Source organism: Podarcis cretensis (genome assembly GCF_951804945.1).
Source record: "Podarcis cretensis genome assembly, chromosome: 4".
In the NCBI taxonomy this organism is placed as follows: Eukaryota; Metazoa; Chordata; class Lepidosauria; order Squamata; family Lacertidae; genus Podarcis; species Podarcis cretensis.
This window is the reverse complement of record NC_137173.1, coordinates 6,189,653-6,205,837: the sequence shown is the minus strand read 5'-3', so window position 1 is coordinate 6,205,837 and position 16,185 is coordinate 6,189,653. Positions and strand designations below refer to the sequence as shown.

General features: G+C 46.5%; 3 protein-coding genes across 3 annotated transcripts in view; 2 read left to right on the top strand and 1 right to left on the bottom strand.

Annotated features, from left to right (window-relative positions):
* LOC307214740 (uncharacterized protein) overlaps window positions 1–16,185 on the top strand; it is a 35,227-nt gene that overhangs the window by 10,543 nt on the left and 8,499 nt on the right. Inside the window, exons 4-5 of the mRNA XM_079973701.1 lie at window positions 12,850–12,932; window positions 13,880–14,006. Coding sequence (XP_079829827.1) covers window positions 12,850–12,932; window positions 13,880–14,006 — 210 coding nt within the window. The remainder of the gene's footprint in view (window positions 1–12,849; window positions 12,933–13,879; window positions 14,007–16,185) is intronic.
* LOC307215079 (uncharacterized protein) lies at window positions 6,095–8,710 on the bottom strand. The gene is made up of 3 exons (XM_079974247.1): window positions 8,398–8,710; window positions 7,437–7,553; window positions 6,095–6,861 (listed from the first exon to the last, which is right to left on the bottom strand). The coding sequence occupies exons 1-3, from the start codon at window positions 8,626–8,628 to the stop codon at window positions 6,811–6,813; spliced, it is 399 nt and encodes a 132-aa protein (XP_079830373.1). The 5' UTR covers window positions 8,629–8,710; the 3' UTR covers window positions 6,095–6,810.
* LOC307214667 (uncharacterized protein) overlaps window positions 11,755–16,185 on the top strand; it is a 92,274-nt gene continuing 87,843 nt past the window's right edge. Inside the window, exon 1 of the mRNA XM_079973496.1 lies at window positions 11,755–11,895. The gene's annotated coding sequence lies outside the window, so the exon portion shown is untranslated. The remainder of the gene's footprint in view (window positions 11,896–16,185) is intronic.

The following is a 16,185-nucleotide window of genomic DNA, read 5'->3' as shown; positions in this document are numbered from 1 at the left end:
AGTCCATGCAGACCTTTGGGGCCCTATGCCAGTTGCCAGTCTGGGCGGGGCCAAATTTGTGTTATCTCTGGTGGATGATTATTCCAGAAATGGGTGGATTTTCTCTCTGAAGCACAAGTGAGAGGCCGCTGCTTTGGTGAAAGACTGGATAACGGCAGTAGAACTACAGTTCTCACTGTGGGTCAAGAGCTTTCAATCAGATCGCGGTGGAGAGTTCACCAGGTCTGCCTTGCAGAACTTCTTCTGCCAGAAAGGCTTACGCCACAGATTGACTACCAAATTCTCCTCAGGAGAATGGAAGCTGCAGAATGTAGAGAACGCTGCAGGAGGCAACCGAAGCCAGTTTTGGGTGGAAGCGTGGAAATCTGCGTCCTTCACTCTGAACCTTTCTTACAGTTCTGTAGTAGGGGACGCCCCCTATTTTCTGCTGCACGGCAAGAAGCCCAAGGTGCATTTCTTCTTTTCCTACAATCCCTAAGAATAATGCTTCAGGCTTTTTTTACAAAAGTTAATTGGAACATTTTCTTCAACTCATTGTATATCATTTCCCAGATTTTTTTTTTATTTTATTACAATCCTACCACATATGGTAAAAAGTCCCTTCTTTTTCTTACATTTCCAACATATATTTGAGCCGGTTTTATACATTCTTCCTATCTGCACTGGTGATATATACCATCTATACATCATTTTCATGTAATTTTCTTTCAGCAAAGAGCGGTCTTTAAATTTTAAATCAGTATTCCACAATCTTTCCCAATCTTCAAACATTATATTATGACCTACTGGCAACACACATAGGAGAACAAATGAAAGACAAACACAATGAGCAGCCAAAAACCTGGAAAGGGCCATACCAAATGGACATCCGGTGTGAAGAGGTCACTTTCCCCACTGCTGAACAATGCCACAGGTAGAGGAGATGGAATGCTAGAAGTGTCTCTGGGGCAAGGGGAGCTGCTGGGAAATTGAACTACGGGCTCAAAATATTACTTTTTTAAAAAGTTGCTGCCTTTATAGGCATTACAGGCAGAAAGCTGGAGGGTGAGCAGGCCCAGGCTGTGCTGCACCCAAGAGTGGGGGTGAAGGGAGAAGGGAGAAGTGAAGAGACTGAAAGCTTTTTCTTCCTGATGCGTTTCCGGTGCAGCTCTGAATTCCACCCGGTCCAGAATTATCCAGTGGAGCCACAGCATGTCTCCAAGGCTGTTTTCTTTGGCAACCAGATAACAGGAGCTGCCAAGTGTGGGAAGCCTCAAAAGGTCTCAAGGAAACTGGCAGAGACATGTCATCACAGTATCATTTGGCTGCTGCTATGGCAACACTGAAAAACTGCGACCAGGGCCACGTGCTGAGCTGGGTGATTGTCAGTGGGGCCAGTCACCACCTCATGTCATCGCTATCTAGTGGTTTTTTGTGGAACTGCAAGGCTGTGAAAACTGGAAGAAGTGTAACTCTTGCAGATGGTTCCAAGCGCTATGTCTGGCTCTGTTTATTGTTCTTTTTTACAGGCGGAGATTGAGGCCTATGTCGTTCCAGAGATGCAGTGCTGTTTCCTTTCTGTTTCCTCTCTTGTCCATGTTGGGTTCAAAGTGTTTTGAAAATAATGTTTATTCCATTTCCAGAGGTGGGTGACAACTGCTCAGTGTTGAGTGCAAAGACAGGCTGTTTGTGCTAGAATCGCCTATTGCACGTAAAGGTCCCACTGAGGATGCACAAGCACAGTGTGGTAACCTTCCTATTCATGATGGGTGCCATCATGGCGTTTGGCACCGGAGAATGTCATATCAACTGGGTGTACGTGAAGAAGGTCCCAGGGTGCATTGAGGGGTGCAAGATGAAGGTATGTGACAAATACCTGGAATGAAAGTGCATTTCTTCCGTGTGTTTGGATGTGAGGCTTGGGTCCTTGTGCCAAACACAGAAAGGGTGGCCCTAGGTCCCAGAGAATGATCCTTTGTGGGTATGAGCCAGGGACCAAGTGGTGGAGATTTGCCTATCCAGAAGGCAATCAGTCTAGGATTCTAGTCAGCAGGAGTGCTGAGTTCTGTGAGCAGAGTGGGTGGAAATGCATACATGGGAATCCAGACATTCTTTCAGAGAGTCTGCTTGACTCTGCTGATGAAGGAAAGGTAGAAACTGATCCTGCTGCTGAGGCTCAGAGTCCCAACCCAGAGCAGGAACAGGAAAGGGCATCTCCTAAAGCTGTTAAGCTAGAGCCAAAGAGTGCTCCTCCTCACCCACAAGTCCAGTTGAGAAATCCAGAATGCGCAGTAAGTCAGAGGGGAGAGCAAGAACACACTAGTTGGCCCTAGTGGGTCAGAGGGGGTACCTGAGGTTGTGCTGAGGTGTTCAGCTCACACTACTAAAGGAAAACCACCTGAAAGGTTTGAGGTCAGTAGCGTGTGGATTGGTGTGGCTCAGTGTGAACCAGAGAGTATTGAGGAAGTTCAGAAGTTGCCTGAAGAGGAAGCCAGGAAGTGGCAAGAGGCAATGCAGAAGGAAATGAACTCAATGGAGTCTCTAGGTGTGTTCTCCATCACGACGCTGCCAGCAGGCAAGCAGGCCGTGAGCAGCCACCGGGTTTACCGTCTTAAACCCACAGCAACTGGAGAACCGCAGTACAAGGCTAGGCTGGTAGCCAGAGGGTTTACGCAGTGGAACTGCGGCCTTACACTGAGGTGTATGCTCCTACTTCCAGAAGTAAAAGTCTGTGCATGCTCTTAGCCATTGCTGCACAGAGAGGTCATCAGGTGCATCACTTTGATGTGGATGTAGCCTATTTGAACTCAGACCTCCAGGAGGATCTGTACATGCATCCTCCTCCAGGGCTTGAGAGCAATAGGCCAGATGCAGTGTGGAAGCTTCATAAGTCCATTTACGGTCTGAAGCAATCAGCCAAGAACTGGAACTTGTGTCTGAATGAAGCCTTAGAGAGCATGGGTTTCAAGAGGAGTCTTGCTGATAGCTGCCTGTACCTGAAAGGGTCAGGAGAGTCACAAGAGGTGGTCTTGATTTTTGTGGATGATGCAATCTATGTGGCAAAGACAGGGAAAGAGGTTCAAGGGTTTGCCACAGAGCTTGGAAAACATTTCCAACTCAAAAACCTAGATCCAGTGAAAGTTTACCTAGGCGTCCAGATAGATAGGTCCCAGGACGGAAGCTTCTTGCTCAGTCAGAAAGGCCAGATTGAGCAGTTGCTTGAGAAGTTCAGAATGTCTGAATGTGCAGGGGTCAGTACACCCATGGAGACAAGCTACATGAAAGACAGTCAGCTAGGGGAATGTGCCAAGTTCGAAAACACTGAGATCTTTCAGTCAGCTCTGGGTAGTTTGCTGTATCTCTCCCAGTGGAGAAGACCAGACACACGCTAGCATTTGCTACCAATCTGCTCAGCAGGGAAGCTACAAGGCCAAGTGTGAGTGCCTGGAATGGTATCAAGAGGATGCTGGGTTACCTGCAGGATACCAAAGATTTATGTCTCAAACTGTTGGCTAAGGGTGAAACCAAGCTTACGTTCTGAACTGATAGCGACTGGGCGAATCTGGAAGACAGGAAGTCTGTGCCTGGGATGGGAATAAAGTTTGGGGACACTCTAGTTGGGTGGAAGTCCCAAAAGCAGAGTCTCATTGCGCTTTCCTCTACTGAAGCTGAATTCAGTGCGTTGTCAGAGCTTTGCAGAGAACTAGAGTTTTACACATGTTTGGTCCAAGAAATCTGCGGGGATTGTTGTTTGCCCGTCACTGTTTGGGAGGATAATCAACCCTGTCTGAAGTTGGCAGAGTCTGGACAGTTTAAGGCCAGAACCAAACATTTGGACATACGTTTCCAAAATGTGTGTCGGAATGTCCAGTCAGGCTTGGTGATGCTGAAGTACTGTCCAAGCCAGCAGAATCTGGCAGATGGGTTTACTAAACCTTTGAGTTTCCAGAGGCACAGTGAATTCTGTGCAGGGTTGTTTTGGGGGTAAGTGTTGATGCTTACGAGCCCCAGCAGTGCAGGACAAGAGGGGGTGTGAGGAGAATCAGAGCTTACAGGGTTAAAACAGCTCAGAGTCTTGTGTTGTGCCCACTGAGGGGTGGAGATCCCTACATCCGGGATCTCTTATTTGTATTTCTGCTTTCGTTTTCTGACCAAGACGAAAGGAGTAGCGATATCTGCCGCTCCCAGAACGGATGATTTATTTTTTGCTTCTGTACATAAATACAGCTGCTTAGATTAGAAAGTGGCTGTGTATAGATGCTGTTTTCTGCATGCTTACACACACAAGCACAAAGCTGTGTTTCTCTGCTACAAGTCCAGGAAGCTGAGTCGCAGCATAAGGGTATCGGACTCCACAGGCTCTGGATCGCAGAGCCTAACCCCACAGTTCCTAAGGGACCAAAAAGATAATTGCAGCCTGGATACACTTGCCCAATTCAAACTGATTCCAATTTGAATTTATATAGCCCCATGGTTCTCAACTTTTTTTTTTTTTTAATATTTTTTATTAGGAATTTCAACAGCAATTTATAAAAAACACATCCTCCTCATTCCCCCCATTTTCCCCTCCCCCCAGAAAGAAAACCTCCCTTCCCACATTATATTATGACCTATATCTTGTGCCCATTTAATCATGACTGATTTCACCTCTTCATCTTTTGTTTCCCATTCTAGCAGAATACTATATGCATCTTTCAGCAACTTCCCTTTCCCTTCTACGACTTCCTTTTGAAATCTAGATGTCATGTAGCTAAATCCTTTCTTATTGTTTTCTTTGTATATTTCATGTAGTTGCCGATAGCGTAACCAACTCTGAAAGTGGTCTTTTATTTCCTCGTAATCTCTTCGTTTCCATTTTCCTTCTTGATCCTTTAACAAGTCAGCATACGTAAGCCACTTTCCTTTCTTTTCAAGTGGTTTGAGCAGTAAAGATTCATGTGGTGAAAGCCACCAAGGGGTTTTCTGTTCTTACATATCTTTATACAGTGGTACTTTGGGTTACATACGCTTCAGGTTACACACTCCGCTAACCCAGAAATAGTGCTTCAGGTTAAGAACTTAGCTTTAGGATAAGAACAGAAAGCGGGCTCCGGCGGTGCAGTAGCAGCAGGAGGCCCCATTAGCTAAAGTGGTGCTTCAGGTTAAGAACAGTTTCAGGTTAAGAACGGACCTCCGGAACAAATTAAGTACTTAACTTGGGGTACCACTGTATCTCTCCCATATGCTCATTAGTGATTTCCTAATTACATGGTTATAAAAACTTTTATGTACCTTCCCTTTCCCATGCCATAAATATGCGTGCCAGCCCCCCCCCCCCCCCGCCAATAAACTTTCTGCCATTTTTTGAAACATTCATCTAGCACAATTACTGTGACTTGGGTCTGATTGAAAGAGGAATAGCAACATTCATTTTAACCACTTAAATTGATCTAATCTAAATACTGGACAATGCAATAGCCTGATCTATTTGAAAGCTTAAAATGCATGAGAATCCTTCATTGGGGTGTAGGCAATAAGACACTATACATTGAACATAAAAGCAATTATACACAAAAATTGGGTCCCCCCCTTTGTGGAAATAACATACTGTCAGACACATGTTAGCATTCCTACATAATATCACACAACACACAACATACTATTTAAATATCAGTTGCACATCTTGAGGCAATTGTGATCTTTTACATATCTTTTCAATCCTGGGGCCCAGAGTCTTGAGGTTTAAAGGGTGAGAGAATGTGCTTGCAATTCAACTTTCCCCCCTTTGTCAGCCCCCTCCCTGTCCGTCTATATCCTTTGGAAAGAGTGAGCTGTGGCCACTCTGGTGTCTTTTGTTATTGTTGCTGCAGGTAATGAATAGTCTTGTGGTGACGAGGTCTGTGTTGACATCTGTAGAAGGGATATCCTGTAAGTGGGTGGGGTGGGGTGGGGCAGGACTTTTGGGACTTAAAGACACAGCTATAAAGGGAAGAGGTAAAAGCCAAAAAGGGGAGAATCTCCTTGAGTTTTCTTGGGAAGCTCCAAGCATTTTATTCATTTCACTATTATTATCTTAGCGAGTTTAGCATTTTATTCATTTCAATATTAGGATCACATTGGGCACACGATCAATGGGCACACGATTGTAGCTATCCAATCAAGATGAAAAATGGGGGAAATTATGGGAAAAGACATAAAATTCACCACGTGCTATCTGATTTTTAGATGGTACCTGACCACATCCAAATCAGTCAAAATAAATAAATAAATATCAGCAATAAGTGTTGGAGATGCAGACAAAATGAGGGAACCTTATTCCACAAGTGGTGGACATGTCCCCAAAGGGAAAATAAAATAAATTAAAATAAATGCTATTTATTTTAAAGAACACCAAAGCTTTCCTATTTGATATTCTAACAATAAGCATACCAAATGAAAATAAAAGAGTGTTTCTTTACACGACAATAGCGGCTAGGATGTTAATAGCAAATTACTGGAAAATGAGTTATTATCAACAAAAGATGAGTGGCAATTAAAGTTGTGCTAGTACCTTGAAATGGCCACAATGCCAGAACTTCCAAGAGACTGAGATCTACTCCCAGTAATAAAAATCCTGCCAGTGATCTACCCATTGTCTTTGCCCAGAGTTCTTGAGCTTTTCTCAGGGAGCAGTGACCAGAGTGGTGGATCAACCACTAGATCATTTAACAAATTAAAATTATAAAAACAATCGTGCTATAAAAGTACATGCCATATATGAAGTATCAAGATAATAGAACTTTTAACACAGTGGTTTCTCCAGTGAACAACAACTCTTACAATGTATATAGACAGGCGCAGCATTGATTTTAGTTACAGGTGACAGAAATCTGCAGCTGTAAGGTTTTCTTCTTTAAGTGACCCCTTTAAAACAACAAATGTAAAACAAACTTTATCCATACACCGGTTTGTTACTTTGTTAAAATATGTTGAATTACAACATTATATTCATTTATATTACTTATAATATGTACAACGGATGGAGCCCATGAGAGCGAAACAAGGCATTATTCCGGAAATCCTTGTCAACACTGTGGAACTGTAATAGGCTCCAATTTGGACTTTATGAACGTATGTGGAACAGAAACTAGCAGACATTTGTTCTTTATAAATGAACTGATTTATTGGGGACTTCCGTCTATATTATTGCACTTTATGTGTTGTTTATGTGCAAGATAAACCTTTGATATTGTGATAAGAATGTATAGAAGAGTATTGTGAATGCACAGCTGGTTATGTCTTGTGTGTTTGTCAATTCCAGGAGCAGCATTCCTGACCCAGATTTTCACAGGAAGTCCCTAAAATTATTCCCCTTTCAAATAGGATACGTGAACCTAGGCCAGTAGGGTCCTCCTCTCTGGCAGACAGACAACCCCTTCTCCAAAGCCCCTCCTCCCCCCACTTCCCCATGGGGGTCTCCCACACCACCCATCACTCACCAGGATGGCTTGGGCCGTCTCCTGCTTGGAGCACTTCTGGGTTCGGAGCCCCCTGAGCTGAGCTGCCTGGCAGTTCTGAATCACCTCCGGCAGGTACAGCTGATCTTCCTCCAGCAGCTGAAAGGCAAAAGTCAGTTCCTGACGAAGGGAGGGCTTCCCCACATCCGAGAGGGCAGAGTGGGGGGCAAGGAGGGCAGGTCTGAGTCCCTGCTCTGGTTCTCTCCAATACTCACCCCTGGGGGAGGGATGTGCAACCACAGCTCATCTGCAAAGAGAAGGACTTGGGGACAGGTGAGTCCGTCTCTGAGCTCCTGGCAAGGCTATTCCAAGAGTTTCCTCCTGGATTCCAAGTCCTACTGCAGGGGAGGAGGGACATCCCAGGCCTTGGGGGCTAATCCTGGCCTCCTTCAACCAGAATGTGGCTCCCCAGGCCAGGGGTAGGCAAGCTAAGGCCTGGGGGCCGGATGCAGCCCAATCGTCTTCTCAATCTGGCCTGCAGACGATTTGGGAATCAGCATGTTTTTACATGAGTAGAATGTGTCCTTTTATTTAAAATGCCTCTCTGGGTTATTTGTGGGGCCTGCCTGGTGTTTTTACGTGAGTAGAATGTGTGCTTTTATTTAAAATGCATCTCTGGGTTATTTGTGGGGCATAGGAATTCGTTCATCCCCCCCCAAAAAAAATATAGTCTGGCCCCCCACATGGTCTGAGGGACGGTGGACTGTCCCATGGCTGAAAAAGGTTGCCCCAGGCTAACAAGATGGTCAATATCCGGTTCCACTCCACCCTTTTAAAATTTCAATATCAAAACAGATCCCAGCTTTCAGAGCATGTAAACCACATGAGTGGAAAGACTGCTGCTCCATGCACAAAAATAGGACTATACTTCCTTCTCCCACCTTTAAAGTAAACGTCTATGTAACGAAACCAAACTGATCCAAGTCTGCCTTTCTCCACCAACCTCAATTTCGCTCTTCAAGCCAAAAGACAACACTTCCCCGTCCCCGGGCGAAACCCCCTGGCCTTCCATTGGTAGAGCCGCCAACACGCCTGTGGCGTTTACCACAGTGCGACGCAAGGACTGAGCGGGTGGCGAGATGCTTTCAGCCTCAAACACTTGGCAGGTTCTGAAATGGCCGTGCAGGACATAGTTTGAGGACCCCTGGTCTACACTGACTGGGACATTCTGCATGCCAAGCAGATGCTCTAGGGCTCCCCATATTTCAATAGCCTTTCAATGTTATGCTATTAGCAACCGTGGAGATTCCACCTGCCTCTTTCATTTAATAAATAAGCATAAGCATAAGCATATATTTATACCCCGCCCAACTGGCTGGGTTTCCCCAGCCACTCTGGGCGGCTTCCAACAAAATATTAAAATACAATAGTCCATCAAATATTAAAAACTTCCCTAAACATAATAACAACAACCATCCATTTTCAGTCCATTAAATTAGCAATTAAGCATTTCTGGAAAGGGAAATGGCATACTTTTGTATATTAGCATAAAAAGCATGCATGAGAAATTATTACTCATTTACTCATTGAATTTATTACTCATTATTACTCATTTTGGCAGGGGAAAGGTCTCCCTTGGGAGGTGGGGGACTCTCCTTCCTTGGAGGTTTCTAAGCAGAGATCGGACGGCCATCTGCCATGGATGCTTCAGCTGAGATTCCAGCATAGCTGGGGTTGGACTAGATCAGTGTTTCCCAACCTTGTGCCTCCAGCTGTTTTTGAACTACAACTCCCATCATCCCTGACTAGCAAGACCAGTGGCAAGGGATGATGGGAATTGTAGTCCAAAAACAGCTGGAGGCACGAAGTTGGGAAACACTGGACTAGATGACCCTGGGATCCCCTCCTCTCTCTCCACTCCTGAATTCTAGGAGGAGCTTCCTTGCCTCCTGCAAAGCCCTTTTCCCTGCAAGCTCTTCCTCTGGTTTCTGGCCAAGGGAGGGAGATGCTCAGAGTCCAGCCAGGAGCCTCACCCCCAAAAGGATATCTGGGCATGGGCCTAGCCAGGGGGCAGCTGCCCCCCTAAATCCATAAAAAATAATAGAAATCTGAGGATCTGCCAAGCGAGAGAGGGCTGAGCTGGAGGGACTCGGCTTGGCAAGGGTTAAAGGGAAGCGAGCTGCCTTCCTAGAGAGGCCAGGAAGCAAGAGGGGGCTGGTCCTCCAGAGCCAAGGCCCCTCCCTCCCTCCCCAGTCCTTTCCTGCAAGGAAGGGGGGGGTGTTACTTTGGGGTCTCTCCTGCAAGGGCCGAATCGCAGCCCCCTCCTGGGATCTGGTGAGTCCATAGCTTGAAAATAAGGGATCAGCAGCCTTGAAAATAAGGGATCAGCAGCCTCTCCTATCTACCAATCCGGGATAGCAGCAGGAAGCAGCGGAAACGGAGCTGCAATAAGGGAATTTCCCGCAAAGAAAGGGAAGGTTGACAGCTATGGGCGAGTCTCCTCTCTCTCCCCAGAGGGTGCAGTGGGGAGACGGGGGGGGGGTCCCAGGGCTGCGGCAGGGGAGGATGCCTGGGGGGCCAGATGTGCTCATGCAGGGGGGGGACCCCAAGTCAGGGAGGAGGAGAGGGTCCTGCCAGGGAGGGGCCAGGGCTGCAACGCTTTTCTTTCTGGAGATCAGAGGATCCCTGACTCCCACGAAATCTCCCTTCTTTAAACAGAGGAGTCCCTGGGACTTTAACCTGGGCGAGGAGGTGGACTAGCCCCCCCCCCAAAGAAAACCCCACGTGGAGGAAGGAAAGAAAGGTGAGAGAGAAAGGCCAGGAACAAAGCGAGGGATCCCAGCCCATAGTCTGACTGCTGCATTGGGGATCAGTTTCCCAGTCGTTTCCCAGGGCAGCTCCCCACGGAGGCCACTGCAGCAATCCCCTCGCACCCAGAGCATGGCACCCAGGACCACATCCTCTCTGTCCCAAAGGGATTGTTGCTGGCAAAGAAGCCGGAAATGGGCGCTGCTACTCACCAAGCCTCCAGGGACCTTGGCCTCAATGGCTGTGTGTGTGTAAAGCTATCTAACAAAATAATAATAATAATAATAGTAATAATAATATTAAAATAAAAAATTACCCAGCTAAATATCAAGGGAGATGTCTTTGGCCCCGCCCACTTGGCCCTCAGGGGGTTGATCAGATACATACCTGGCCCTCAGAGCAAATAAAAAGGGACCCCGCCCCAGGAATCTGTCTGGAGAGCGGCAGAGAGTCCAAGTGCAAGAAAAGGAGACAGAAGCAGGGGAGAGGGGGTGGGGAGCAACTCCTGAGGACCCCCGGGTGAGGACCCCCACTAGAGCCAAGCATCCATTTTTCACAAGCTAAAAACGATTCTCTTGTCAGTTGGTTCTGACTTCTAGCATTGAGTGGAAGGCAGCAGAAACCAGGTTGATTAATCTCCCAGAAATCCCTTCAGTTGCCTCCACATTTTGCATGGCTAGAAGGCTAGAGACTTATTTCTTCTCCTCTTCCTCCTCTTTCTTTTCAAAAAGATAGCTTACGGTCTGGGATGCAGTACAGTCCAGCCCTGGTTCCCAGCAAGACTCATCCATGCTTCCTCAGGGAACCATTCCCCCCCTTCAGTTGCCTCCACATTTTGCATTGCAATCTTCTTTCTAGGAGAGCTTCCTCTCCTCCTCCTCCTCCTCCTCCTCCTCCTCCTTCTTCAGAAAATAGCTCATGGTTTGCTTGCTAAGGGAAGCTTTTTCTTCCTCTGACCTACAAATTCTGTAACAAAACAATGTATTTGCTTTGTAGGATTTGCTAGAGCTTTTCATTACGACAGACAGAACTTGTCAGAAGACTAAAGGGTTCCTTCCGATCTCTCAGAGGCTTCCAGAAAGCACAGATGGATGAGCAAGACTCAGCTGGCCCTGGAACAGGAAGAGGCCCTGCTAACCAAACTGGGAGCAGGGGAGAATTCTGGGAAAACCCAGTGCAGAAGATTCTGGGTGAGGAGGACACCCTCCGCTCAGAGGTGCAGAGCCAGCAGTTGAGGCAGTTCTGCTGCCAGGAGGCCAAAGGACCCCGAGAGGTTTGCAGCCGACTCTACCACTTTTGCCACCAGTTGCTGAAGCCGGAAAGGCACACGAAAGCTGAGATGCTGGACCTGGTGATCTTGGAGCAGTTCCTGGCTGTCCTTCCCCCAGAGATGGAGAGCTGGGTGAGGGAATGCGGAGCGGAGACCAGTTCCCAGGCGATGGCCCTGGCCGAAGGTTTCCTCCTGAGTCAGGCAGAGGAGAGAAAGCAGGTGAGAGAACATCCCATAATCGTCTGCTGATGGCCCATCCGTTTTCTGGGAAAGCATCTATGGAGTGAGATCTCACAGCCTTTCTCCCCATTCTCTGTTTTGAATCCTTGTTTCTTTTTCAGGGAAAGGATCTCTTTGCGGAAATCGACCTGGATTCCTGTGAGGCAGAGAGGCCTCCGTTGGACACCAGAGAGAGGCCACTGGGTAAGGAGGAAGGTGGTTTTTCTCCATTTGGTCTCATTCTCTTGGTTTCCCAACTCATCTGAGGGTTCTTTTCATCTTGTTTTGGGGGGAGACAGTTGGGAAGAAGGGTCCAGAGGAGGAGAGATGTATTTCTGCACAACTAACTTTTTTTTTTTAAAAAAAAAATATTTTATTAAGGGTTTTCTTGTTTTACAGTGTAAGTGTAATGCCTCGTATTTTTTTCCCCCATGTAACATTTTTACAAATCCATTTCATTTGTTGAGGCATTAGGGGGAGAAGAAAAAAGAAAAGAAAAAAGAAAGAAAGGGGGGTGGAGGGAGGGGAGATGGATGGGGGTGGGGTCGGGTAGCGGTGTTTCTATTATGCTTAATGTATGTAGTTTGGTGTCAGCGTGCTTGTGTTGTTCACTTGTGTTCCTTTGGTGGTGAGAGAGGTTGGGGTTGGCCTAGGATGTGATTGTTTGTTTGTGATTGGCTGTGGTGATCTTTGTTTTCATGTGTGAGTGAGGTGGGTGGGTGTTTTGGATCAAGTTAGCCATATTGATTTCTATGCTGTTGGTGGATTATTGTCATTGTCCTGTTGGGCTGTGTATGTGATAAAGGGGAGCCATACTGGGGTGAAGGTGTCTTCTTCTGTTTGTCCCCGTGTCAGTTTCAGTTTATTAGTTAATTTTTCTAGTAGGGCTGTTTCCCATACTATTTGGTACCATTGGTCCATGCTTACTCCTGACAGGTCTCTCCAGTGTCTGGTTATGGTGTTTCTGGCTGCTGAAAGTAGGTGGGTTATGAGTTCTTTGTGTTCTGCACAACTAACATATGAAATGGGCACAAACGTCCCAATGCTCTCAGCAGGTAAGGATTTCTCAAAGGCCCATCTGCAGTTAGAGATGCCCTATTTCACCTGTGAGAGAAGCAGGCACTCCTGGCATCCTGTTTATGTTTTTTTCTCTTGCAGGTGACAGATTGATGCCGGCAAGACCTCCTGATCCATCTTTTCATGGGGACAGAAGGGAAGCAGCAGCTGTGGAACCAGATCAGGTCAGGGGAAGCTGCCTTGTGGTGACAGAGGCTGAGGGATGGAGCAATGTCATGGACTGGTTGGGGACAGAAGAATGGTGGGAGGAAGCAGCTGGGGAACCAGGAAGGGAAGATGGCTGAGAGCCAAAGAAGTGGAGGTAGAAGAAGGATGAGCGGTCAGAGGGGCAAGAGGGAGAAGCCTGGGAAGAGGAGGTGTCAGAAGCTGAAGGGGTTACAGGGGTTAGTGAGCTGGGAGACTCTGTGGCAGAATGCAGTGCAGAATCAGAGGCAGAAGAGGAAGGAGGCGAGTGGAAGAGGAAGGTTGGGAGGCAGAGGTGAGTCAGGATAAGGAAGAGCCACCGGTGGCTCCCTCTCCTTTTGCCAGAAGCCACCCTCCCTGCTTGTCTCTCAGAGCCAGGAGACCCCCTGCAATGCAGGAATCTCTGCTAGATCATCCAAGGCAGATGGCCATCCAAAAGAGGCTTATTTTATTTCTAGATTGATCACTGAATGCTAAAATCGGTTTCTAAGCAGTGGACAAATGAGAACAAATAGTGGCCTGGATTCATCTAACCAGCCCCATCCGCTACAAAATGGGGCCTGCCCCCCATTGCTCCCCCCTCAATGCCCCCATGAACCCCTGGAATTTGGCTCAAGGGCATTGGGAGGGAACTCTGCAGAACAGCTCAGGAGGAGAGGAGAAAGTGGACCCTTCCATTGGGAAAACTGGAATGCTTTCGTAGGCAGAATGACTTGGACAACACAAGGTGGAGTACCACCTATTTGCACAAAGATGAACATCCATAATTAAAATGCAGACTAAAATAAGCATTCATATTTAAAATGTGCAGTAAAGCAATCCTATTGAAACAACACCGCAATGATTACACAACACTACACAACAGAGCATTGTGTAGCAGATCAAATTTCTGCTGTCTCAGAGGAGGACATTTCCCTTTTCCTTTTAGGGTCCAGTGTGCTTTGAAGACGTTGCTGTTCGTTTCACGGACGAGGAGTGGGCGTTGCTGGATCCTGACCAGAGAGCTCTGCATAAGGACGTCATGGAGGAGAATCGTGGGATCGTGGCCTCTCTTGGTAAGGCTCCCTGTGGTATCGTCATATCTGCCTGGAAATTCAAAAAATACCTCTATGTGACCAACCTCATCTATTTTCACACAGCTCAACAGCGCCCCCTATAACACCTGGGAACCTAACACCCCCACAATAAAGAGTAAATTACAGTTTTTTCTTTGAACAATCTTCCTCAAATTATTCCTTTTTCTACCAGGATTGGGCTGGTCTGAACTTCCCAGGCCATCTTCAATGTCAGCTTCAGAATTGTAAGTAAAGCTGAGTAGCTTCAGGTTTTATGTTTTTGCTCCTGTCAGTCTTGGGTTGACCAAAGAGACGACTGGCAGCGAAGCTCAGGTGCTGCCAGCCAGAGAAGGAGCAGAGTTAGCAGCGGAAGGCAGAGAGGAAGGGGAGAGCAACTGTCATCTGAGCTCTGAACAAAGGGGAGAAGAAAAAGGGAGACAGAGTGACAGATATCTGTGTGAGAGCTACAGGAGTGAGTCAGACGCTGGAATGCAGAAAGCATTCTCTGCCAAATTTCCTAGGATCTGAAAAGTGGTTGAGACGCTCAAAAGATACTGGAAGAGAAGGTGGAGGCTTCCATGCTGGGGAAGGGGGAGGAGCTCAGTCCGGGCAACTCCATCTTGTGGGGAGGACGATGAGTAGAGGAGCTCCGTCCAAGTTTGCTGTTTTAGCAATAAATCTGAAATTATTAACAGCCAGAGTCCTCTCACGTTTGTGGGAGAGACCAAGCCATAACAAGGACTGACATTGGAGATGGAGGGGATGCCATGACTGGGCCAAACAAAATTCATCCCAGAGAAGAGCTAGGCTAATGGAATCTCAGGTAGTAGTAGCGGTGATGATGATGATACAGTGGTACCTCGGTTTACAAACTTAACCTCTTCCGGAACAGGACAGTTCTTAAATTGAGGTACCACTGAAGTAATAATAATAATTTTTTTTATTTCTACCCTGCCCATCTGGCTGCATTCCCCCAGCCACTCTGGGCGGCTTCCAACACATATATAATCATGAAACATAAATAATAATAATAATCTGATGCCATATAAAAAGAACATTAATTTTAACATGAACAACTAGTAGCCAAAATTCTGGAAACCTTTTGTGAAAAGTGTATTTCTGAGGTTTGATGGCTCATAACATCACTTTTGTGTGGAGTAATACCATAAAATTATATAGCAATGGAAAGATAATTTAATGAAGAATGTAATGCAATGACTTTTATGAAGGAGTATTTATTAGAACAGCAGTCATAAAGAAAAAATGTGAAACCTTTGGTAACCATTGGTAACCTTTAGCTTTAATTACGGCCTTACAACGCCTTCCCATGAAGTTTTTAGTTCTGCAGCTGTAATAATGTGAAACCAAGACTGAATTATTGCCTCCGTTACTTGGGCCTTATTGCTTTGGTTGCCTCTGATTAACTAGTTTCTTTAGTCGGCTGCATAGATTTCCAATTGGATTAAAGTTTGGGCTATTCCCAGGCCATTCCGGGAGTGGAATAGGATCATCTTGAAAGAACCGTTTGCACACAGCAGCAACAGGACATGGAGCTGAATCCTGCTGAAATAAATAAGCAAGCTTATCTGGAAAAAGATCACCTGCAGAACGCTTCAGTTTGGGCTCAAGCATTTCGTTTATGTATTTGGGGGGCGTTTAAAGTTAAAGGGACTCCTGATTGCTAAGTCCAGTGGCCAAGGGAGCCGGCGTACAGCTTCCAGGTCATGTGGTCAGTATGACTAATCCGCTTCTGGTGAACCAGAGCAGCGCACAGAAATGCAGTTTACCTTCCCACTGGAGCGGTACCTATTTATATACTTGCACTTTTACATGCTTTCGAACTGCTTGGTTGGCAGGAGCAGGGACCGAGCAACGGGAGCTCACCCCGTTGTGGTGATTCGAACTGCTGACCTTCTGATTGGCAAGCCCTAGGTTCTGTAGTTTAGACCACAATGCCACCCGCTTCCCATTTTGGGGCATTTACATTCCCATTAATTACGCAAATTCTGCCCACACCTTTTGCTGCCATACAACCCCAGATCATCACACTATCTGGGTGTTTCACGGTCGGTGTAATGCAAGTAGGATGTAAATCTTCTCTGATTCTTCTCCTCGCGTATTTCATGCCGTCACTACCAAGCAAAGAGATTTGGGTTGAGAGATAACAATTGCTTTTTCC